General features: G+C 37.4%; 1 protein-coding gene across 1 annotated transcript in view; it reads left to right on the top strand.

Moving 5' to 3' along the window:
• Positions 1-11,756: 11,756 nt before the first annotated feature.
• Positions 11,757-26,095, top strand: part of NOX3 (NADPH oxidase 3) — a gene marked incomplete at both ends in the record, with an annotated part of 41,786 nt that continues 27,447 nt past the window's right edge. The window contains 5 exons of the mRNA XM_084515846.1: positions 11,757-11,801; positions 12,474-12,569; positions 12,790-12,900; positions 14,697-14,781; positions 25,645-25,790. Coding sequence (XP_084371972.1) covers positions 11,757-11,801; positions 12,474-12,569; positions 12,790-12,900; positions 14,697-14,781; positions 25,645-25,790 — 483 coding nt within the window. The remainder of the gene's footprint in view (positions 11,802-12,473; positions 12,570-12,789; positions 12,901-14,696; positions 14,782-25,644; positions 25,791-26,095) is intronic.

Raw genomic sequence — 26,095 nt, 5'->3', positions numbered from 1 at the left:
AAAAATTCTTAATATTAGCATTAACTCCTAAACTGTATAATTAGTTTCCTGAAATTATTGCCTCAAGTCAATCACTGATCAGGTCAGGGTGAGTTCAGTTTCACTGCCTTCACTGTCCTTTGGGCAAAGGGTATATAAGCTACAAAATAGCTCACCCTCAGTCCATCTCTAGCAATAACAAAATCCCTTCACTGCATAGTAATTTTTGTATGTACTTAGCTAAAAATATTCACATTGAATCTAATAAATACTCAGAAAATGATGGGAGCTTTCAAAAGAGAAAATTTTATACAGAAATTCTAAGACCGTTTCAGTATTGATAGGAGGGTAATCAATACTGGGCACAGATAACTTCTTATTTCAACTTCTTTTACTCATTCTTCACCAAAATAAATAAATAAATAAATAAAATAAAACAGTTTTCATAAACTTGCAAGCAAACACATAGTCATGATTATTGAATCTTTATCAGTCAACTTGCTGCACAGTTTTAGTGGATGTCTCACTTTTGTCAAACTTTCTATGCCATGAAAAATTCAGGCTGTGAATTGTTTTCTTTTCAAAATTGAGATAAGGAAACTGTTGTAATGATAAACAACTCAAATACCACTTAGGATAGTAAAACTGTTTTATTAATATCAAATATAAGAAACTTTATATAACTATTTTAATCTAATTTATGATAATCTTTCTTTTCAAAGACTAAAAAAAATCAAAGCTCAAAAAATATAAAAGGATGTTTTAATGTGCTTTAAGTATAAACTACCAACGTAAGCAGGTATTACCAGATTTAATATCACATTTTTGACCAATACAAATTGGACCAAATAGTATTCTATGTTGGAAAATTGAATATCAACAAATTTTATGATGGCTTTGAGGGTCAGAAAAAGGATGAAAGAGAATGGAATTTAAAAAAGAGAAAAAAAGGCAGAAATTGACATTCAGTGTATGTTCAGACAGTGTAATTTATATGTATAGGAGACAGAGGTAAGTCATTAAATAAAAAGGAAATTATTGGATAGGGTAAGTGAAAATCTGTTCCCTTAGGACTTTAATTAGCCACTCTCATCATTGCTTTTTCTCTTTTAGGCACTTCTGCCCCCTCTCATTCAAACTACTTGGTGTTGCATGACACCTAAATTCAGGGATAAATTGCATGTTTTAATAAATATACCCATCCTTTGACAGGCTCAGTCTGCAGCTTGTCAGTCTTTATGATGTTGCTAAAGTTAAGCCATCTTTGATGGAAGATTTGCTCACTTATTGCAGCCCAGATTTATCTGTCTTGGAAGAACAATCTGAGGCAAGCTCCTCACACTTTGTGAAACTGCAGTGGAAATTTTATGGCAGTAAATATTTACCTTTAAGGATTCTTGTACATAAAGATGTACAAGAATATTATTTTTTTATTTTTTTTATTTTTTTTTAATTTTTTTCCCAAAATGATAGACAAAATAATAAAATTCCTGTGAAGTGCTTATGAGATCTGCCTAAAAATTCTAAATTTTATTCAAGCCCTACTAGAAATTGCCATGCCTCCTATGGCAAGTCATGTCCCCTTCTGATTATTTTTTCTTTTTATAATCTTATATTTTTCATATAGTATTTGATTTAAAGAATAAAATGAAATGTTTGTACTGTACTTTAACTGTGACAAGAGCTACCAAAAAAAAAAAAATAGTAGCTTTTTTGAATGAAATCTATATTATTTCTCCATATCAATTGAGATATGCAACAAATAGAACATTTTAACTGAATCTGTGTTAAAATGACTTAAAATTTTTCATGATTTATAAATACAGTTCCCTCAAGGTTCTTGTTTTGTTTTTAAATGTTATTCAATTTTTATATTAATAGCATTTAACTGATAGTCCATTAAGTGTCTTTTAATTTCTCTATTCTCAAAGCATAGTCAGTTATTCAAATTTTTATGAGATCTGAAATGAGCAATATTTGAATATAAAGCTACTTTAATCTCTTCTGTTTTAAAACACTATATTGGGAAAACCTTTAATAAAATCGAATTCATTAGATTAATTTGTAACTACAATATAAACAGGCATACATTAAAGACTTTAATCACCACATCCTTGCAGTTACCTTTATTTTCCTACTGAAAATAAGGTGAATTTATGGCTCCACAGCACGCAGCTCAAAGCTGGAGAAGACAGGCAGTGTTCATCTAAGCTTGGTGTGATATGGTGTAAGTGCTGACTTCCCCAAGGCCTGGTGATGGGGTGATGCCATGGCAAGTAGTCAGGGCTGTAGTGTGGCTACGGGGCTGGGGTAAAGGAGTGGTGATGGGTCAGAAGGGACATTGCTGGTCACTGCCAGAGGTGAGCTGACTGTGCAGCTCGTGGTGCTTTCCCAAAGCACCATGGCAGGAGACCAGCAGGTGTATGGCAGGTAGAGTAGGAAGAGGTCCCAGTGCCTTGTCAAAGGAGAGGGGAAGTGAGAAAGGGGCATGAGCTGGTCTGTTGCTTTCTTCTCTGTGTTCAGACTCAGACCCCTATTAACTGGAAACTCATCCATTGTAGTGGGAAGGAATGAGCTTGGGGTCTTATTTAAAAGAAATCACTAAACAATTTGAACTCTGAGGATCAAATCATGAGATACATTAAGAACAATGATCTGGCTCTTTGGAATGGATCCGACGCCCTAATACCTCATTTGTCCATAAGTGCTTTGTCCATAACACTTTAAATCAAATGTGTTACAGACTGTAAGTAAAAGATATTTTACTTATGCACACTATTGCTGTGAGATGTTGGAGAAGACTGACAAAACTAATTAGTTTTAGTTGCTAAAAATTGCAGAGCTTTTAGGAAAAAAAAAAAAAAGTTTGGGGGAAGAGATGAAGATGTGAGGAGAAAAAATTGAAAGGAGAAATAGCAGGCATCAGCTGGAAATCTTTGCTCACAAGGGTATTATTGCTTAGACTATGAAAATACGGTTTGAATGTGTCATCTTCCCAATTTGTCTTTATTCATTGTATCTTCTCCTTTTTGTGGTGTATTCATCCATTGTTCTCCCCTGCTGCCTATGTCTCTTCATGGATTGTTCTCAAAACAGAGAGATACTTTATAGACAGTGCCACCAGCTTATTTGAATTTAAGGTAATGGAAGCAAATAACGTTTTAGTGGCAGAAAAATGATTCCAGAATACTTACAGCTTATTCCTTTATATATTGCTATACTGCAGTGTTAAAAATGATGGCCTGAAATTATTTAAAATACAATTTCCACTTTGAACATGCTAGAAAATGCTGTGAACTCTTAGCTCTTGACCTCTCTTGTGCACAGTAGTGAATAGCCATCTGGAAAGGTTGTAAGTATTGCTGCTCTTCCTGTGAGTGCATATTATAACTGACACCAAGGAGTACATACAAATGACCCCTTAATCCTCCTGTGTTAAGCAAACTGTATTTTATTTTTAATTTAATATGGATCTAGGTTTTAACACTAATCTCAGAATGAATTTAGGAAGAAAATAAAGTCCAAACGAAGAGAAGTCATTCACAGTCTAAAAATTGTTCAGATAGCATACAGTTTATCAACTCTAGTAATTTTAATGATACACAAATGAGAAATTTGCATGGTTATGTGTTTTTTGGAAAAATGTGATTTGTGGCAAAACAGTCTTAAAAACATACCTATATATAATGCCTTACATTAATTTAATGAAAGTCTTTATCCATGTCATTGCAACTCATTTTAAGGGTATATGAAGTCACTTAAATATCTATGTTTCTCCCTTATCATTTATTTTAATGTATCCAGTGAAAGAATCTAAGACTGACTCAATCAAAAATTGCCATAAAATATTCCAATGAAAATATCCAATCCAGTACTTGGAAACATTTCACCCTCATAAAAACTGACGGCTAATGGGATCACGAAGTTCTGAGTAAGAGCCCGAAATAAAATCAGACAAATCTAATAACTCCTTCATGAAAATTTTAACAAAAGATAAATTAATTTAGTTAAAATAAGAATGCTCATAGTCTAGGTTCGAAACTTCATAATGCTCCAGTCACTTTTTTTTCTAGTAAACTAAGATGAGATCTCGGCACCACAAAATGGCTGAGGTAAGAAGGCCCCTCTGGAGATCATCTAGTCCAACTTCACTGTTCAGAGATGGGTCAACTACAGGAGGTTGTTCAAGGTTGTGCCCAGATAGGCTTTGAGTATCTCCAAGGATGGAAACTCTTGGGCAACCTGTGCCAGTACTCAGTCACACACACAATAGAGAAATGTCTTCTGATGTTCAGAGGGAACTTCCTGTGTTTCACTTTGTCCCCACGGGTTCTTGTTCTGTCTGGACACCACTGAGAAGAGCCTGGCTATATTTTCTTTGCATCCTCCTTGAAAGTATTTTATACACATTGATAAAATCCCCCTTGAAATTTTTCTTCTACAGGCTGAAAAATCTCATCTCTCCCAGCCTATCCTCTCATGAAAGTTGCTCCATACTCTTGAACAGCTCTGTGGCTCTTTGCTGGACTCGTTCCTATCCTTCTTGTTCTGGGGAGCCTAGCAGTGGACTCAATGTGGCCTCACCAAGGCTGATCAGAGGGCAAGGATCACCAATTGGCAGCACTCTTCCTCAAGCAACCTAGGAAGGTGTTAGACTTTGACACAAGGGTGCCTTGATTGCTCACAGTCACTTTGTGGTCCACCAAAATCCCCAGTGTCTTTTCTGCCAAGGTTTTTTCCAAAAGGTTAGCCCCCAGACTGTCCTGATGCATAGATTTATTCCAATGCAGATGCAGGACTTGACATTTCCCCTTGTAGAATTTACCGGATTCATTTCAGTTCATTTTTTCCACTGGCTAAACACAAAACCTGTTATCACAGAAGGTTATCAGAATGTTAAACCGCATTTCCCCTTCATAAAATCATACTGACTGCTCCTAATCACCTTCTGGTCCTTTACATGTCTGGAAATGTTTTCCAAGAAAATTTGCTTCATCACCTTCACAATAATTGAGCAGAGGCTGACCAGATTGCAGTTCCTTATAGTTCTTACCATTCTTGAAGACAAGAGTGATGTTTGTTCTTTTCCAGTCCCTAGGAACCTCCTCCAGTCATCATGAGCTTTCAGAGTAATTATGAGTGCCCTTGCAGTGAAACCAGTCAGCTCCCTCAGCACTCATAGGTGCCATCCCATCAGGTCCTGTGGACTGGTGTAAGTAGTAATTAAACTGCATTTGTAAAGATAAATAAATGCTGCTACAATTCCTTAGAATTCCTTAGAATGCATTTTTCACTTCTTAGCCCTTTTGATAAGAATATTATACTCTACTACTTTTTAATTCTCTGAGAAAAACCTGAATTACTGCCTGTATAAAAATGAAGCCTAGAACCCTGCTGCACTGGAGAAGGCCTGCTATAGAAAGATGTCAGACCAAATAACTAAAGTGCTTGAACTAAGTTTGAGGCTTAGCTTTGAAAGGAGAAGGCTTTTCCCTCAGAAGCAGGAAGATATGTGTATTTTGCCATGTTAGTTGGAATGGCAGTTTGGATGTACAAGAATGGTGTAAGGGAGGGTTAGTGTTGCTGCTGTGATAAGGTAAGGGTGTGTGAGAGGAAAATACATGTATGAGAAGTGACTGTATGCTGCAAGCTGAGCAACCTGGTCAGCACTGGAGAGCATGAAGAGCATTATACATGTGCAGCAGTGCAGGGGAATTTTTGTGATACCCTTGCTCTGGAGGAGGTGAATAACTAGCTGGCAGCCTTCCGCCTAGTCCATGTCCCCTGCAGATTCGGCTGCCCCACTAACCCTTGCCACCCTACATCCAACAGCAGCACAGTCCCCACTCATCCCGGTCTCTGGCTTCCCTTCTCCTTGCAGCTACTCCGAGCTGTGGTGAGCCCAGGTGTCTCTGCTTTCCTTCTAACATAAGGGAGCAACACCCCCATGTCACACTCTGCCAGCAACTTGTTCATCTCAGGGCACTGTCCTATTCTCCCTCCAGCCAATGTCACATAGTGTAGGATGTAAAGCACAGCTGCTCACCCCACATGGAAAGGTGTATATGGATGGGGGGGACATCACCCCCCTCCGTCACCCCACCTGCCAGGGCTATGCCCTCGCTTATCCCTTACCCTGGGTAATCCTCAGCCTGGCAGAGCCTGCACCTATAAGGGGTATCTTGTGAGCACAGTCCTGCAAAAAAAGTGTCATGGGCTGCAGATCAATGGACTTAGTAGTTGCACCTGGTACAGGAGATGAAAAGCTGGAGAAAGGCCAGCTGATGCACAGCCTAGTTGTGCTCTGTTGGAACAAGGCCAGATGAAAAATATCTTCTCTATTATGGGATTTTTCAAGTCTGTGACACAAGAGAAAACATGGATATTACTGTCATCTCTTTTTTTTTTTTTTTTCTTCTTGCTCCTCATTCTTCCCATTTCTCACTTCATTTTTAACCTCTTTTCTACATCTCGCTACCTATAAAAGAGCTAAAGGGAAAATCCGTCTGCGTCTAAAGTGAAAATCCGTCTGCATAACCCATGGACATCTCTCTCTCCTTTTTTTTTTTTTTTTTTTTTTTTTACAAGATTTCTGCTGCTTTGAGAGGTTGTTTTGTTTTATTAAGCTGGAAAACAGCTCTTGTGGGAAAACCAACATTTTACACATATAATTAGGAAGGTAGGATGCTCTATTTCTGGAGATGTACAGTCAAGAGCTGGGAGATTTTGGCACTTATTGAAACAAATAGCTTTTGAACATCTGAAATTACTCCTGAATATATTTTGATTACAGTGTGAGCATGGTAATAAAGGAGTCCCTTGAGAGATAAAAGATTTGGATTCAAATATTAATATTACTTGGCTGGGAACTGATTATCTCCCAAGCTAAAACTGTTAAACAATTTCTCATTGATAAACTCTGCCAGCTTGTGGAAAGACTCAGTATTGGGGCTGCCCTGTATAAATGGGGTGAGCCCTGCTTCAGGTAGTAGCAATAGTGGTTCCCAGACTGGTCAGTGACAATCTTCCTTTTAGCCTCCAACATGACGTTTGATCTTAATTGCAGATCCCTTATGTTTTATTGTTTCAGCTCCTTATGTTGATTCCCCTGAGTGTATATGATGTAACCTGCAGTTGCCAGTCCAGGCACTGCCCTTCATTTGAGGTAGCCTTGACACCAGTATCAGGTCCAATAACACAGGGACAGGAACCACACCTGCATATCCATTATATTCCATTATATTCCATTGGCTCATGGAATTCAAGAGGGGCTGGACCTACCACAAAAAGCTGTTTCCTCCTTTTAAAGGACTTTGTTCTTTTCTGCACAAAGACAGAAGTCTTTCTCTCGATTTTGTGCATTGTAACCAATGTGGTGCATTGTAACAAATGCACAAAATGGCTTGTAAACATAGTCCTTGCTTATGGACATAAATATCTTTTAGTTGTGTTCCACAAAAGCAAGTTTTAGAAATTAAGAAATTCTTGGGGCCCTGCTCCAGGCAATTGGTCATAAGCAGAGTAGAGAGATAACCACAAGTACAAAATCTACTCTATCATTGTTAATTCTGGCAGTTGTATAACAAGTGTTTCGATAATTGCATTTATTTTCTTTTCAATCCTACTTTTTGGGCCAAGATTTTTAATAAAACTCATGCTTTTTATTAAAAATTAAACATATTGTTACTGAAAAAAGCTGCAAATGAGGGGCCATATGCTCTTGAAGTCTCCTTACTCATCACTGTCTCCCCAAAATCCACACTATCTTTTTTAATTTCATAAATTTTAGAAGAATCTGATGATTTTTGAATCTTCAACACTGCTGAGTCTAATATTATTTAGGCTTTTAGAGCTTTAGGGATTTTTTGAATGCACTCAAACTCCAAAACAGTTTCCTCATCTGTAATGGAAGTTCATTTAAAAAAAAATAAATCCATTAACATTAATGAGACACTTAAAAAAACTATAAGAAAATCTCTAAAAATGATGTAGCTGTTTTTCTCTTACTAGTCACTCAGTCACTGTTTATAGATATTCAATAAGTTCCTTTTACAAAGCTGGAGTTAGAGCACGGAAGAATAACCAAAGCTGAACCTTGGCCTCTGTTCCTTCAGAATTGTCTCTAAAAGAAAAGCAAGCAAGCAAACAAACAAGCAAAACTATTTTAAAAGGAGAAATTTGCACTGTAGTTTCAAGAGCTTCCATCTCTCCACAAAAGTTGAATGGTTTATCAATTGTATTGTTCAGCTCCTTCACCATTCAGTGAAGACAAATATCCCTCTCACGTCCTAGACATTATAAGAAAATATTTTATAACCATAATGTAATGATTAGAGAACCCAAATCCTCATTTGGTATACTCTAATGCAAAGTGAGTCTAATACACTCTGATACAACCAGCATGCAAATGACTGTTAGAAGGTCTGCAAAATTAGAGCACCCTGATCCTCTGGGTCACTTGTTTACCTGTTTATATTTATCCACCTCTTTATGTAGCATAGTGATGTTTATTGAATTCCTTGAGGTTACTAACAGACATAAAGACAAGAACACAAAGAAAACTATGAAAGGTCTACGGCAGAGTTCAGAGTCAACTGAAATTATTTTGCCTTTGAGAAACAAGGCATGCATATCTAATAGTAAAATTAGGACAGCCTAGCAAAATGAAATACATATAGGTATATGCATACAGTCTCATGATAATAATTAATTTGTCTTGTAAAGGGCAAGCACTGTTGAAAGTACTTTAAAAAAATTACTAACAACCTCAGACAGAGATTGCTGTCAAACAGAACTAACTGCAATACAGATCTGTAGCAGTAATTGATATAAACATTGACATTAATGTCGAGATAGTTAAATGGAAGAATTCAGCACCTCATAAACCTCTTTCCATGCAAAAACTGACCTTTCAAAGCTAATGACAGAGTTGCTTGTCTTTTCCATGGGAAGTTAGCATGCCCATCACTGCTTTTTCCCCAGTCTGCCAGAACAAACCTGTTTTCATCCTTATTCTATATACATTTTAGGACAGTTTTATCTCATGATAATGATAAAACAATATAGAAATGAAACACAGCTAGTTCTTTAATCAATAAAATATCCTTTCTTGAGTCTTGTCTGAACAGTTTGTGCTAGAAATTGGCTAAGATAACCACAAATCAGTATAATAAAATGATGATGACCAGTTCCTTTGTAGAAAATGAAGCAATAAAGTGTTTTTGTTTTAGCATTATGTTTTTATTGATAGATACCATACTGAAGACCACACACGTTATCGTTATATATGAGAAAAAACATAGCTGTTTCAACAGACAAAAAATAAAGTGCAATTGATTCATCGGCTCCTTTAAGAGCACTGGCATCTGGACCACATGCACTTCAAAGTCTAATGCTGTACTGAGATGTGCTGCTTTGAAGTACAGCTGCTGATCCAGACAAATTTTGGAGCCTAAACCAGCATATGAATCTGCTGTACTCAGAAAAAAAAATCTATTTCAGATGCCAGTTTTGACTCATTTTAGAAAATTGCTGTCTGGATCGGCTGAACTTCAAAGCAGTACATCGCAGTGCAGCATTTCCCTTTGAAGTGTAGCTAATCCAGATAGTTTTTTTTTTTTCTTTTTTTTTTTTCCCTCCCCTTTTTTTAAAGTAGTTAAAATTGGCATCTGACCTTACCAGTATTTCTCCTCACTCTCTACACATTTTTCTTCCATTCTCCCTTATTTCCTTTTCTTCTGACCTCTGAGAAATACAGCAATACTTGTTATCTTGTTAGCTTCTGCATTATCAAAGCTACTATAAAGAGGGTGGTTTGGGGAATAGCCTCTATTAAGTCACATAATAGGCAATGGCCAAATAATGCACATGGCTTGTCACAAAAATTTATTGATAAAGAATTCATAATTATGCTATCTAGAAAAAATAAAGCTGAAAATAAATTTATTGTAAATGCTTGTATTCAAAATATTCATAATCATGTTTCCACGGTTCTGGTAACTCATATTTGTCATTAGTACTAGTTTAAAAAGTAGATGAGCTTAGTAGCAACTGAATTGAAAATAATAAAAATAAAAATAATGATTTTAAACTATATTGTCACCAAAAGGTCTTTGGGGTCAAGTCAGGAAGGCCTCAAGGAAATGGTTTTACTGGGTAAGGAAGGAGATCACAGGCAGAGTTTGCATAGCTTCGGGGAAGGGGTCCAAGGGCAAATGCAGATCACTCATCAGGACAGGACAGAAAAGGAGCTAAGACCAGGTCAGGGCCTTCCTGCAGAGGCTGTTGACCACATTTGAAAGCAGCCTGGGGGAGAAACCTCAGCTTCCTTCCCCCAGTAAGATCAGCTGCTGTCAGTTCCACAGTATAAGCAGAGCCAAGGGGAAGGGATTCCCCTCCGGAGAAGGGCAGAAAAGGCACTAAATTATTATTCTTTCTTAGCAAAGGAAAATCAGAAAATATGTTCTTCACAATGAATCAAATTATGGTGCTGGCCATTCAAATAACCACCTACTAAAAAGTCCTGGACAGACTAACCTTATTCTCTGATAAACTGACCTGTCAAAAGGTTTTGATCTTCCTGATAGATACTGAGATCTCCTCACCCATTTTTGCAGGTGGCTCATTAAATCCTTGCTGGAACAAACCTCTGAGGAGAAGAAAATAGCTGAACATCCTCAGTACAAACTTGGCGGAACAGAAACATCTGGTTTTGTAAATAAAAACAAATCCTGGAAAAACGAGTAAACTCTAGCCCTGGACAGTATTTGTGTATTGCATTTGGAAGAGGCTTGTATTTCCTGAGTACCTTAAGTGCTGCCAAAGCCACATCAGCAGAGAAATTGCGGGAGCAGGGTCAGGAGCACATGAAGAGCCACCTGCCAGGCTGCTTTAGCCACACATGTGAGAAAGGGACACAGCTTTCCTAATCCCTTTGTACTCAGACCTCTGAAGTAGGCATCCTCCCCTTACCTCATAGATAACGGATGAAGGCAGCTGAAGTTTGTGAGGCTTGACAGGGAAGCCTGGGAGGAAATTACTTTTTGCTTCTCTCCTCCTAGAAGAGAGGGAAGGAAGCAGAATTTGTGTCCTTACACCAAAGAGTAATAGGAGAAAGTAACTGCGTATTTTTCATTGCAGTCAACTGAATGAAAAACTATCATGCATTTTAACATTACCATAGTCACAAGAAATCCAGATGAATGTTACAGGGGCACCCTTTATTCTGACAATTCCTGACTCCTGACTGGGTGGCTTTGCCATCTCCAAGTTTGTTTTGTTGCGTGGTGTTTTTTTTTTTTTTGGTTGGTTGGTTGGGGTTTTTTAGCAGTTCTGAGTACAGTAATGCACAAATACGGAATACTCTCATTTGCTACTAAATTAGAAGACAAATCATGAAGAACTGTGATATTCTGCTCAAATTGAAAACAAACAAAAAAAAAGTGAAAGGAAAGAAAAAGCGAACAAGACAATATCAGTACAAGAGGACAATTTAGTGACAGCATCTCTCATTTGCTGAGAAATAACTTTGAGGAGAAGGACTGGACAATGACCAGCATTTTATTTACACAGGTCACAAGACACGTCATTTGGGTGATCTGCTCTTGTCGCGGAGTCCTTAATTAGAAAATTCCTAGAGAGCTCCTGCTCCCAGTAGGTGCTTATTAAAACCTAAAGACAAGAGGAGTTAGTCGAAAAGCCTGAGGAATGGATGGAGAACTCAGGTTACACTACAAGGCAAGAGTCAGCTGCTCATAGCATAGGAAGAGGCACTCAGGATGGCATGTTGGATTTTGAATGAAAAACTCTCGGTCCTGTTATTAGTGAGTATTTTTAGTACTAAAAAGAAAAGAAAAAAATAATTGGATATATATAAATATTTTAAGCTTGTTTAAAAGACATTTTATGGTTTGCTTACAGTAATACTCCCAAGCTAAATGTAAAACTTGCTATAAAATATTCAGCAGCCTTTTTATAACTAGTCTTAAAAACAATTTAAAGTCTTACTGTTTTATTTTTAATTATTTCTAAGTCCATATACATTACTCCTCAGGTAAAGGCAACCGACGGTTTGGAATTGTGATTCAATTATATTCTGTATCATTTTCAGAGGCTTTGGTGAATGCATGGGGGGCAGAGAAAGGAATTTCCTTAGCTCCTAACTCCCTCCATTTCTGGAATTCTTTAATTTTAGCTTTTATTGCCTTTTTAGAGACCAGACTAAGCTCTGTGTTTAAGATCAAGTTTACCACCACACAGTAAATGTCATCTATATCCTCTGTTGGGGATGTGGGGATAAGGCTATAATCCTGCATTTGCTAAGATAACCTCATTCCAGCAGGCATTTGTGATTTCTATCATCTGTGATCAAGAGCTGCATTGCACACTGATTTTGAAGTATCTCTCAGATACTTTTCAAACTATAACCATAACCAGTTTTATATGCATTAAAAATACTCTAAATGTCACTAATCTGCAGCCTGTCTGCTTTGTAGTTGGTGTGGCTGGGATTGAATTTATATTTGTTTATTGATACCTTCTATTGGTATGAAGACGAAGATGCTTACATTTATACACGGATTATGCTGGGAGTAAGTACAAATTTGATTGTTAAAGTGCTCCACAAGAAGAATGTATGCATAGTCTGATTTTATTCACAGTTTTCATGATAGTATTTTTTTGATGCTTCAACAGTAATTTTCACATATAAAAGTATTATGTTACTGTAGTATTTCCTTTTCTTTTTTTTTTTTTTTTTTTCTTACTGTACCAAACTTGTAATCTAATTTCTTTATAATGTTATATATACAGTCAACACTGGCTTGGGCAAGAGCTTCTGCAACGTGCCTTAATTTTAACTGCATGCTAATCCTGTTACCAGTCAGCAGAAATCTTATTTCATTCTTAAGAGGAGCAAACATTGTAAGTACCATTTCTCATATAGACATATTATCCTCCCCTTTTTACTTCTGTAGTTCAGCAATATTGTCCATATCAAACAATTTCCAAGGAACTTTAATTTTTGATAGACAAGTTTGTACATTGTTGCCTAGCTATTACCATTTAAATTGTCAGTATTCATGACCGAGGAGAAACAAATGGCTTATTTAACACAGCACTGAATGCAACACTGATTTTGGCAGCCACTGCATAGTATGGTGTCATGAAATGAAAAGTGAGGAGCTACAAAAAAGGGACATAAGAATGCAACTCGGACAAATGGAGACAATATGTATCCATCATGAGTATCCTGTGTAACTGCAAAGTGAAAATCAGTAAGAGGAAATGTACAGATAAATGTGTCACAAGGATAATAAGGAACATGTTTAAACCCTTTTGACTGAGTGGCCACCATTCAGGTCTTCCCTTCTTGTAAACATGAGTATTTGTAATTGAGTTGTCATCTGCTTACAGGCATTTACATTAACCTCAGCATTACACATAGGAAGTACTTATGGCTTTATCTCTACTAGCTATAGCTTCAGCTTGCAGTGAACTATTACAGTCACAGCAATTCCAATACCACAAGTTTAGATAAAAAATCACTGATCACTTCCTGACTCAAAGAACAATTGGAATTTAGAAATCATAGCATTAATTTATTCTACTGTGTTTGTTACTATTTTCATTTTTTTTATTTGTTTGTTTGTTTGTTTGTTTTCTTCAGAGCGCTGTTACATTTCAAATGGTCTTTAGGGGTTGGGAATTCATACTGTTTTATAATTTTTTGAGTGTAAGAGCTGAGAATTTAAGAAAAAAAATCTTCCTGGACTCCAGTTTGTGAATTATAAAATATTTCCATGCCCACTTAAATGCTGTTTAAGAACTCGGAGAACTGGAACTCCTCACACAGATGATTAAAATTTTGATTTTCTGAACAATATTCTGCCTTTGGTAGGAAGCAGCTTGACTGGCTCCAGCAGAGTCAGCTCAGGGCTTGATCCAATGACCTTCCAAAAGTCATTGCCATCCCACGTGCTCCAAATTTTTGGATGATTTGTTAGTTGGGAAGCAACGTGGATCAGGATCATACATATCAGGATCTTTGGCATGGAAATTTTCCAGGCCAAATGAGCAATCCAGACAGCCAGCACACACCTCAGAAGTTGAGTTAGGCCCGCCAGTGCTGTCTAGGCTCCAGCAGAGCATGTTAGCTTTGGCTCACTGCAGCCCACCCTGGCCCCAGGTGGGTTCTGCACAGAGCCACCCAGCTATCCACCAGCATGCCAACATCCAGCACATCCTATAGTGGAAATATGGCTCAGCAATGCACAAGCATGCAAACACCCAAGGTCTAGACAGGCTCACCATCCTAGGGTCTGCATTTCCTGAAAGCAGCAAGAATGCTTTCATTGTAAGTTCTGAGCTTGCAAGCAGTGGTGGCCCAGCCTAGTTATGCACACAGATAGGTCTTGTGTTTTTATGCCAGCAAATGAGTTGTCAACCTAAATAAAACACATAAATGTCACAGAGAAAAGCAGCAGAGTTTTGCCCAACCTGATTTTGAGCCCCTCATAAACTGAATAGTTTTAAGAAAACATGGAGTGTTACTAAGCTGAAAACACACACTTAAACCCCAAAGTTTGAATCAGAACTTCCACCAAATTCCTTCAACATTAGATTTTAAAATGTACTGAACTCCTCTGTTCTCCTCTCCAGAATGTGAGTTGAAAGTAGTAATAGGAATGGTATAAAACAACTTTTGCTTTTTCACTAAGTGCTGTGGAGGAGCACTGAGGAGACAGCTTGACAAAAACATCATATTTCACAAGATGGTTGCCTATGGAATATCTGTAAATGCAAGTAAGCTTTCTTTATTTTACTTTGTTGTTCTTCTTTGCCTTTGAACTGTTTTGAATTTCACAGTGATTCTGTAGTCCCCATCTGCTCTGATGTGTGCTATTTTAGTGCAATCATTTGGTGACTGCAAATTTAAACAGGTGCTGGAGTCCCAGCTGATTAATGATTTGTAACCTTTTTTCTCTTTTTCTTTTCTTTTCTTTTCTTTTCTTTTCTTTTCTTTTCTTTTCTTTTCTTTTCTTTTCTTTTCTTTTCTTTTCTTTTCTTTTCTTTTCTTTTCTTTTCTTTTCTTTTCTTCTCTTCTCTTCTCTTCTCTTCTCTTCTCTTCTCTTCTCTTCTCTTCTCTTCTCTTCTCTTTTCTTTTCTTCTCTTTTCTTTTCTTCTCTTTTCTTTTCTTCTCTTTTCTTTTCTTCTCTTTTCTTTTCTTCTCTTTTCTTTTCTTTTCTTTTCTTCTCTTCTCTTCTCTTTTCTTTTCTTCTCTTTTCTTTTCTTTTCTTTTCTTTTCTTTTCTTTTCTTTTCTTTTCTTTTCTTTTCTTTTCTTTTCTTTTCTTTTCTTTTCTTCTCTTCTCTTTTCTTCTCTTTTCTTCTCTTCTCTTTTCTTCTCTTCTCTTTTCTTCTCTTCTCTTTTCTTTTCTTTTCTTCTCTTTTCTTTTCTTCTCTTTTCTTTTCTTCTCTTTTCTCTTTTCTTTTCTTTTCTTTTCTTTTCTTTTCTTTTCTTTTCTTTTCTTTTCTTTTCTTTTCTTTTCTTTTCTTTTCTTTTCTTTTCTTTTCTTTTCTTTTCTTTTCTTTTCTTTTCTTTTCTTTTCTTTTCTTTTCTTTTCTTTTCTTTTCTTTTTTTCTTTTCTTTTCTTTTCTTTTCTTTTCTTTTCTTTTCTTTTCTTTTCTTTTCTTTTCTTTTCTTTTCTTTTCTTTTCTTTTCTCTTCTCTTCTCTTCTTTTCTCTTCTTTTCTCTTCTTTTGTCTTCCTTTCTCTTCTTTTCTTTTTCTTTTCTCTTTATTTCCCATGAGAAAAGTTTGATTACAAATAAACTTTCAATTTGGGTAGTAACTACTAGTTGCCTTTTAGCTAATGCGACCAGCTTGTGTGTTCTTAATATTTGGTGTAAGTAACTTAAACTAAATCCCCATGAACAAATGTTTGGGTAGATGAAATAGCATTATAGTCTGAATTCCTAAGGAAATGGTGTTTAAAAGTCACATTGTTCATCTGTCCACTGCTGCATCCTCTTCTTCTATAACTTTCCATTCAGGTAATACATTTTGTCTGACTTTGAGGCAAGCAACTGTCTCAAAAATATTACATTCCTAAATATTTTTTAAAAATAGGTTACGGGTAAAGGGAACTCATTGCCCCTATGAAGGAAAACCTGTATTTTGAGATCCAAAGTTTTCTGTCCTGCTTGTTCTTGTGACTATTCATCTACAGGTGTTCATTCACCTGGCTGGGAAGAAGACACAGTACTCTCCTGTTCCCTAAATGGTTAAAAACTGGTTAGAAACTGGCTGGATAGCCGGGCCCAAAGAGTCGTGGTGAATGGAGCCAAGTCCAGTTGGAGGCCAGTCACTAGTGGCATCCCCCAGGGCTCAGTGCTGGGGCCGGTCCTCTTTAATATCTTCATTGATGATCTGGACGAGGGCATCGAGTGCACCCTCAGTAAGTTCGCAGATGACACCAAGTTAGGTGCGTGTGTCGATCTGCTCGAGGGTAGGAAAGCTCTGCAGGAGGATCTGGATAGGCTGCACCGATGGGCTGAGGTCAACTGCATGAAGTTTAACAAGGCCAAGTGCCGGGTCCTGCACCTGGGGCGCAATAACCCCAAGCAGAGCTACAGGCTGGGAGAGGAATGGTTGGAAAGCTGCCAGGCAGAGAAGGACCTGGGAGTGATGGTGGACAGTCGGCTGAATATGAGCCAGCAGTGTGCTCAGGTGGCCAAGAAGGCCAACGGCATCCTGGCTTGTATTAGGAACAGCGTGACCAGCAGGGCTAGGGAGGTGATCGTCCCCCTGTACTCAGCTCTGGTGAGGCCGCACCTCGAGTACTGTGTTCAGTTTTGGGCCCCTCGCTACAAGAAGGACATGGAGGTGCTTGAGCGGGTGCAGAGAAGGGCGACGAAGCTGGTGAGGGGCCTGGAGAACAAGTCCTACGAGGAGCGGCTGAGGGAGCTGGGCTTGTTCAGCCTGGAGAAGAGGAGGCTCAGGGGCGACCTTATCGCTCTTTTTAGGTACCTCAAGGGAGGCTGTAGCGAGGTGGGGGTTGGCCTGTTCTCCCACGTGCCTGGTGACAGGACGAGGGGGAATGGGTTTAAGTTGAGCCAGGGGAGTTTTAGGCTAGATGTTAGGAAGAACTTCTTCACTGAAAGGGTTGTGAGGCACTGGAACAGGCTGCCCAGGGAAGTGGTGGAGTCACCATCCCTAGAAGTCTTCAAAAGACGTTTAGATGTAGAGCTTAGGGATATGGTTTAGTGGAGGGCTGTTAGCGTTAGGTTGGAGGTTGGACTCGATGACCTTGAGGTCTCTTCCAACCTAGAAAATTCTGTGATTCTGTGATTCTGTGATTCTGTAAAATACCTGCACAGGACTGAAGTTTGGAGGAATTTAGACTGCATATGGGGAACAGGTGATAACATGGGAAAGAGCAATATGCAGAGAAGAAAGAACAAATGGCAACATAAGGAGGACATAAGCACATAGAGATGGAGAGGTATTTAGGTCAGACAGCATTGTTGTCTTAGAAAAAGTGAAGAAGACACGGGAGTTAATCAGGATTATTTACAATCATAATACATTGGAGGGTAAAAGTTCTACCCCCAGGCTGTCAGGTGGATCTTGGTCCCAATGTTCTTTTCATTCTGTATTTAGGAGTTTCTTTCCTTTGCATATATGGACAGTCAATATCCCCATGTAGAGAGAAAAGAGTCTGGCATCAGGATTGTTATCAGGAACCAACAGCTAAAATTTGGCCTTTGTATGTAGCATTAAAGAATTCAGAGGGGAAGGTTGGAGGATGAAAATGTGCATCCTATAGTACATTATGATGATTTACTTATCTGTCATGTCCATTCATCTATCAGAATTCAGTTTCAGCATATAGCAGATTCCTACAGAATGCAACATTGCTTCTCTAATTAACAAATCAACCCAGGAATGTAAATTAACCAGCTCCTACTTGGTGTATAATTTGTCATGCTCCAAAAAGAAAGCAAAACTGCACAGTCAAAGCCTTTATGTTTTGTGTGTGTGTTTGTTTGTTTGTTTGTTTTGTTTTTTACTTTGTTTTTTATATTCATATAAAAATGTTTGTTAGTGCACTATGATGGACAGTTTTGGAAGTGTAAGTCTATCATAAAGGTGATTACATTATAGCCTCAGTATTTCCAAGAAAAAAACAATCAAGCAAACAAAAACAACAACAAAACAGAGTTCATATAAAATATCAGAAAACACCACTATTTAATTTAGTTACTCTCTAGAGAGAAATTGAATGTTAGTAGTTTTTGGTTGTTTTGTTTGTTTGTTTGCTTGCTTGCTTGTGTTATTTTTTTCCAAAATATAAAATGGACAAACAGTTGATGAGATAATTGAGGAAGAAAACCAAATACAGGGAAATTTGATGAAAAAAAAAGACAACTCATGAACTCATGCTTCTCTAATGGATACGTTGAAAACAAGTATCTTACCTGGAAAAACACTACATCATGACACCAAGACAGCCTTGGTTAAAGAATGACCAGAAGCTCAGTTGTCCAAAATAAATTTCAAATCTATTAAAAATAATGATAATAATAATAAATCAATCTACAACACATATTGTGAAAGAAAACCAGCATTTCTTCTTTCAGAGAAAAGAGGTACCCACAAGTATATGGAGTCCCTTTTAAAAACGTGTAACAATATTAAATTGATGTATAAGTAGATGCTATTTTTTTCTCAACTGACACATTATTTATCCAGGTACTACCAATATTGCCTTTTGTTATACAGAAGCATAGTCAACTCCTATTAGACTATTGCAATTTAGTAATTCTTAGTTAAGTGAGTGTTCTACCCTGTATGATCAATAGCTTAAATGTGGCAGCAAGTTAAACCAATTTGCAGATCAGATCAGTAAGCTTATCCTCACAATATAAAATTGTAGACTTCTTTATTGTTAAAGTAACATGCATTCATCTCAGCTTGCCAGGTGGTGTTATTCCAGCATATTTATTCAATAGTGTGCTAAAAATAGTCAGCATGACGTTAGTATTGTCTGGCTTCTAGCAGTCAGCCAGCTCAGCTGAGGTGTGCGTGGCCTTGGAAAAAGTACATCTGTATCTTTAATTTTTCATCAACTCTAATACAAAGTCAAGATTGGGCTTTAATTGGTCAGGTCATAAAGGGATATAATTAGAGACTAGTGGAAGAAGAAAGTTGGAGGGAAGAGAGGGTAAACAATGCTATCTATAATCAAGGGCATCGTTGAAAATTCAGTAAAGGGAATTCTGCTTAGTTTGGCTTCCTGCATCCTGCATGCCTGTCTATGATAAGAGCTGTCTGGGAGTTATTCACCCACTAATAAATCTTCCTTATGGACCTGTAATTCTGCTAGAATAAAATCATTGTTTCATGCACTCAGTTTGATGAGTGCAAATCATTCTATACTTTCTAATTCAAAAAGGGATTTTGCGGTTGAGAGACAACAAACTGAACCTAAAGATATCTACAATAGATAGTAAATAACATTTTGTACAACTCCTTTTTCTCACTGTTTTGTCACTGTCATAAGAACGTATACTTATACATTTTATGAAGCCAGCACTGTTGGGGGAACTTTTTTTTTTACTTTGGCATACAGTGCATGTTTTGAAGAACAATCCATTCCTTGTATGGTTTTGATGCTTGCAGAAAGGTTATACAGATATATTGCTGCAACTGTGTTTGAATTATGAAACGAATAATGCTTAAGCAATTAAGGGAAAGTAGGGGAAGGACAGAAGGTTTCTTTGTAGTTTGTCTGTTTCAAATGGTGGTTCCTGTTCCTTAGAAATTCCCATAGTACATTTTTCTTTAAAAATCTGCTAAATGCAGACAGAAATACAGTGATATCAGATGTGTTTGTCTTCTGACAAGATCTTAGCTATCTACAATTAAAAAATAAAAATAAATGGGAAACCTTTCAATTTTTAACCATTGTTTGATAGCGATTCCTATGTGGAGGGCTCTGGTGATCTGAGTAATATTTTTTTTGTGTAAACTAGGAAATTTTCAGGAAAATAGACTCTTATCTTCAAAAGAAGTTTAGCTGATATCTCAGTATTGTGCTTCCAGAAATTGCAGAAAATCAAATTTCCATTGTGTTTTTTTTTTGTTGTTGTTGTTGTTTTTGTTTGTTTGTTTATTTGTTTTCAGTCAGATTGTTTAGCTCTAGACCTAGTGCAAATACTAGGAAGAAAAATATATTAAAGATTATAAGCTTCCATCTAAGATAAAAACAAGTCCAAGTCAAGCTCTCATTTGATGTTTACAACCATTAAAAAATAAAAATCTAATGCAAGCTCATGTGTGGTCACTCATGTACTTTTAACATAATCAATACTTTTTTGATCCACAAAGACAGCACAAAGCTGAATTAAATGTTGTCTGTAACCAGAAATGGCATAAGGCACTGAGTTTCAAAAGACTACAGTTTTGGTCAGGGGCAGAATTGCCTGTGCTTGTCTTAGGTTCCTGCAGAGCTGGTCTCTTCACTGTGGTCATAAAGGCCAGGATCTGACCCTTTGACCATGATGGGCTGGTTAACCAAAACATTTAACTGCTAGCAGCAAGCTTCATTTTGATTACTACCCTGTACAGGCATGCAGAAAATGACAGAGAGAAATGTTGTCCTCAGATAAACACATGCAATTTCTGTTTGGTTCAATGAAAGTTGTGCATGCTTCACTGAAGGCACAATTGGCTGAATAAGACTAGCTAAATTGACCAGACTTTCAAGATAATTTAATTACTTCTCTTTGTATTTAAGAATATGTACAGTAAACACCATGCTCTAATAGCAACACTTTCCCTCCCCCACTCTTTCCAATAAAACCTTTTATTTGATCTCAGAGGTGGACTGCATAGAACATCTCAGGGTCAAATACAAATTAATGAATGTTAAGTGCTTCAGAGGTTCCAGATGTTAATAACAACAGTTGATATCCTTCAGTCTTCATGCACTGATAAAAAAAAAAAAAAAAAAAAAAAAAACTTTGTTTAAATGATTACATGATTTTTCTGTACTTTATAATTAGTCATGCAGAATGTGGAAAACATTGAACTGAAAATCCTAAGATGTAGTACCTGATACTTTGCTCTCATGATTAGCTTATCTAAGCAGTGCAGGAAAAAAAAAATGCACACACACACACAAAGACAAAAAAAATGCTGTAAACTCAGATTTCAGAAATTTGCATATTAGTTTTGGAATTACTTGGTAATTTCTATATACTGCAGATGCAAAGGACCTTCAGAAAGTATACTTTTGGGAAGTAAAATATTTTAGTTAATGGCAATGTATTCAGTGCCAGATTTTTTAGTCTGTTACAATTATTGTATACTAAATGAACCACATTGAAATTGGAATTAGATCTTTGCATTACTCTTACCATTCAGCTATAATTCACTTTTAGACTGAATCGTTTTTTCCTAGCAGCACAAAAAAACAACACCAGAAATATTAATCTAATGACACTCAAGGCAAAATTTAAGATGATGTGTGATTGAAGTAAACCAATATATTCAGTACATTAGCTTGAATATCAATATTTTTCATTATATCATTATATTCTATACATCAATAGCTTCTACAGAATACATGTAGGTTGCAGACAAGGCTTATCCTTTTCATTCCATAAGTCTTCCACACTTGCAATACCCTCTACCTGACAGATGAAAGTTTGAGAGAATATTCCTCAGAAGGGAAATGGGGTAAGTCCCTAAGAAGAGTGTAGGATGATGTTTTCATTGACAGTAAAGCAGTAAAGCAGAACAATATGCAGCTGGGAAAAAAAGAAAAATAATAATAATAATAATAATAATAATAATAATAAAGTAAAACCGTGTCTTTTAATAGCCTACAGAAAAATTGTGCTAGGTTAATGAGCAGATAACAGATTTCTTCTTCCAGGGATAAGTTGCAACATGATTGACTTTCTATATATCTTAGGTAGAGACCTTCTTGGGAAGTGATATCTATTCAGCCCACAGGATTTTATTTATTTATTTGTTTGTTTGTTTGTTTATTTTGCGCAGGATTACAAATACTTTGTTAAGAAGCATGGACCTCTATTGTTCAGGAAGAAAGTACCACTTCATCTCATTTTAGGCACTCAACATGTAGTAGGTAACACAGAGTTTTCTGTTTCTGCTGATGTGACTAGACATCACTGCAGTTTGAGGAAAGTGCACAATTTGGCAGCTTTTTAAACAACAGAAATGTGTTCATTTTGCATGAAGACTTCACAATGTGCAATATCCATTCTTCATAGATTTAGATATTTTGAAGGCAAAAGAAAATATATCATATTATGAACACAGATTCAAACCTCCAAATCTAGTCAATGTTTCTATTCTTAAGTGAACAAGTCCAAAACCTGCAGTTTAGTTGCTGCAGGGAGCCCTTGGAAAGACAATGTTTTGGATCATAACTGTGTGAAATTCATGTTGTCTCAAGGCTGTGGTGACTATTTACACTATGCCAGAGTTATAAAGCCCATCCTGCAGGGATAGGGAACAAGAAGTACAAGTACCATTACTGATTCCTCCACTAATCACTTGCAGATGCCAAGATAAAACTCCTTGATGGAAGTCCTCTCAGAGATTCACTGTCATGGCTTCCCAACCTTGGATTTTTTTTTTTCTACTCCTTACCATGGTCAGGTACAGGACTACAAGCAGCATACAGCTCCACAACTTCAGTCCCACCTTCCAAGTGAGCTTTTTCAGATGTCAGAGAAATCAGGTCTGCATCAAGCAATGAGTTGGTTCCCTTCCAGCTGGATCTGATAACATCCTTACCAGGCCAAAACATCTGTTCAGAAAGGAGCTCCACATAGGAACAACTCCTTCCTCCCCACTCTGCATTTAAAAATGCTGTTACGCTTAAATACATAAACAATGTTTATATACTGCTTATATATCAGTTGTACTCTTGGGAACAGATTGCCACAGCCCCCACACAGCTGCCACCTAAACCCTGCAGCTTGGAGCCTCTCAGGCATTTGGGTTCTGACAGTCTGCATCCACACGTCTCCCTCCCTGTTTGTGGTCTCATGCAATCTTCCAGCATACCAAGGGCATGGCTGCAGCAAGCACCTCAAGCTTGGTGGTGGCCAGGCTGTTTTACATGCAATGCCTAATACCTAATGATGTACACAGGACATGCTGGATCACCAAGCCTAATATCCTTTAAAGTCACATCACACATTTTATTTTATAAAATGAGCCTAAAAGCTGCTTAGATTGCTTGATCCCTTTATCCAGTTTATTGAAAGGTTATTTTAGAGTTTCATTCCTGTGATGGCTTGAGCTTGTCTTCTAATTTCCAGTCTCATTTTATATCTGTGCAGTTTACACCTTTTCGGATTCAGTCTACACACTGCTGAAGCTATTCTAGTTTGTGTGAATTCATTATTCATTGAAACAAAGATTCAGAAAAAAATGGGGGCTTGATGTTTTATTGTGGATGCTCAGGATATTCACTTGGGATGACAATAAATAGGTGATTATTTTTATTAAGGGTTTCTTCAGAAATGGCTCACAAGAGAATAACCAGTGAACCTGGTGACTAGGTGCTTTGGTTTAAGTTCCTACTCTTAGTTACATATAGTAAGGATTTAAAAGTAGGTCTTTCACTTAAACTAACATTCATTTTGTATGACACAACCTTTTGCATGACAACCTGACAGTCAATCAGAGTGTGTTTGGAGCAACCAGTGCTTTAGCGGATCCCATCAGAACAGAGTGTAAATAACCTCTCTCCAGCCTGGACAGATGCTGTTGGGAGGCAGAGTGCAATATTCCACCTTTTTGCACTAGATGCTTCAAGCACTTCCATGGCCAGCATCCTGCCTTAACTTGTATTCCCATGCCTTTAGCACTTTCCACATGTTGTGTAGGAGCTGCATAGGGAGTGAGAGAGCTCATTAAGTGAATAGACATCTAAAAGAATTGGAATACCAAAATCCTTAAGCATTAAACCCTGTTTACAGCTATAATTACACAATGACTAGTGCAGTAAGGTATTACTTTTGTGCAAGGAGTAACGATTAAAAAGGGGGAAAGAACAAAAAAGGGAAAGGGAAAGGGAAAGGGAAAGGGAAAGGGAAAGGGAAAGGGAAAGGGAAAGGGAAAGGGAAAGGGAAAGGGAAAGGGAAAGGGAAAGGGAAAGGGAAAGGGAAAGGAAAAGGGAAAGGGAAAGGGGAAGGGGAAGGGGAAGGGGAAGGGGAAGGGGAAGGGGAAGGGGAAGGGGAAGGGGAAGGGGAAGGGGAAGGGGAAGGGGAAGGGGAAGGGGAAGGGGAAGGGGAAGGGGAAGGGGAAGGGGAAGGGAAAGGGGAAGGGAAAGGGAAAGGGAAAGGGAAAGGGAAAGGGAAAGGGAAAGGGAAAGGGAAAGGGAAAGGGAAAGGGAAAGGGAAAGGGAAAGGGAAAGGGAAAGGGAAAGGGAAAGGGAAAGGGAAAGGGAAAGGGAAAGGGAAGGGGGAAAAGAAAAAAAGGAAAAGGAAAAAAAAACTATTTTAAGAGAATATTGTTCAGGGAAACAGATCGTATTTGTTTTGCTGCAAATACTGCTTTTTAGGTAGGTTTTTTTTGATGGTCAGGGACAGTAAAAGGTAAACAGTGAAGGAGGGATGGTGATGGGAAACTAATTATAAAATCTAGAAATAGTGTATCCTAATAGCTCTACTGTAAACACATAATTGTTTTTCATTGTTTTTTTCATCCTTCAGCATTTAATACTTTGACTTAATTACAACTTTCCTGTAATGGATTTGAGAATCTCTCATACTGAAAATTGTGAAACCCTACACCTAGCATGATTATGACTTTATGTATGTTAGCCAATAATAAAATAAAGTATTCTTTTTCCTCTTTTGAAATTATCATCTTCCTACTCAGGAAAGGGATTATGAGAGAGTTCTTACTTCACTCAGACATTTTTTTAAACTGGCCATTTGCTATCCCTTTTGGGAGGAGGCCAGAAGTAGAGGTGATATATTATCCTCAGGGCAAATCAGAGTTAATCCTGTGATTCAGACCTCTTCCTTAAAATCATAGTTCCTGTGGGTTTCCCAGGCTCTACCAGCATAATGTGATACTATATCTGCTTGGCTTCTTGATAAGGGTAGATTTTGAATGCGTCTCTTAAATCTTCTTATTTCAAGCTGCAACATAGTCTGTGCCTAAAATGGACAAGGTAGAGTCTTGTGAACCAAAGTTAGACCTTGACACTTCTTAGTCTATAAATTTAAAAAAATTTAAAGTCTATAAATTTTAAGTCTATAAATTAAAAAAAAAAAAAAAAAAAAAAGTATTTTAATTAGTTTGTTTCATACTTTTTAAAAAGAGAGGCAACTGCCTTTATCTCATCTCTCAAGAGGTTCATCTTCAATGACACCAAAGCCTGCAGGGCACTTGACTGTAAACATGGGAGATGACCATGGAACTTCTCTCCAGTTTGAAGCAGTTGCAACTTATGAAACATATATAAGATCAAATTTTCAGTTTATTCTATGCAATGCTCTCGATCCGTGCACAGGCTTTTCAAATAGCCTGGAGTGTGCTTAATGAAGCTCCTTCTGGTGCAGCGGACACACACAAGCGTGTCTAATTTTGCCCCATTCTTCCCTAATGTAGCCATCCATATTGTTGCCCACTTGATCAACATTGAGCGGTATCATAACAGCCAGTCAAAGGAAGCAGGGGAGTTACAGAAAAAACTTTCTGGCCTTGGCAAAAGCCCAAATGAAAGCTACTTGAACCCAATAAGAACCTATGAAATGGTAAGCTGCCACTTTTTGGTTTTCCTCATGAAAAAAATTTCCTCTGTGGATTCTATTGTTGGGAAAACTATATTTCAAAGCCTTTTAACCAGAGCGAGAAGGTGCTGCCAGAGGTTAACCTCAATTTCAGCTGAAAACACTTACTCAGAGCTGCAATTTTCAGGTTACTAAGCTCAAAGAAATGTCTATAGTATTTTAATTAGTTTGTCAGGAGACAGCTGGGAGGGAGGGTAAGGAGTGTCATGAATAGTAGACAATGAAACAAACCTGCAAGGAATTTAAAAAACTAAAGTAAACTATAAATA

This window comes from Aythya ferina (assembly GCF_964211825.1).
Source record: "Aythya ferina genome assembly, chromosome: 3".
In the NCBI taxonomy this organism is placed as follows: Eukaryota; Metazoa; Chordata; class Aves; order Anseriformes; family Anatidae; genus Aythya; species Aythya ferina.
This window is presented reverse-complemented; position numbering and strand designations above follow the sequence as displayed.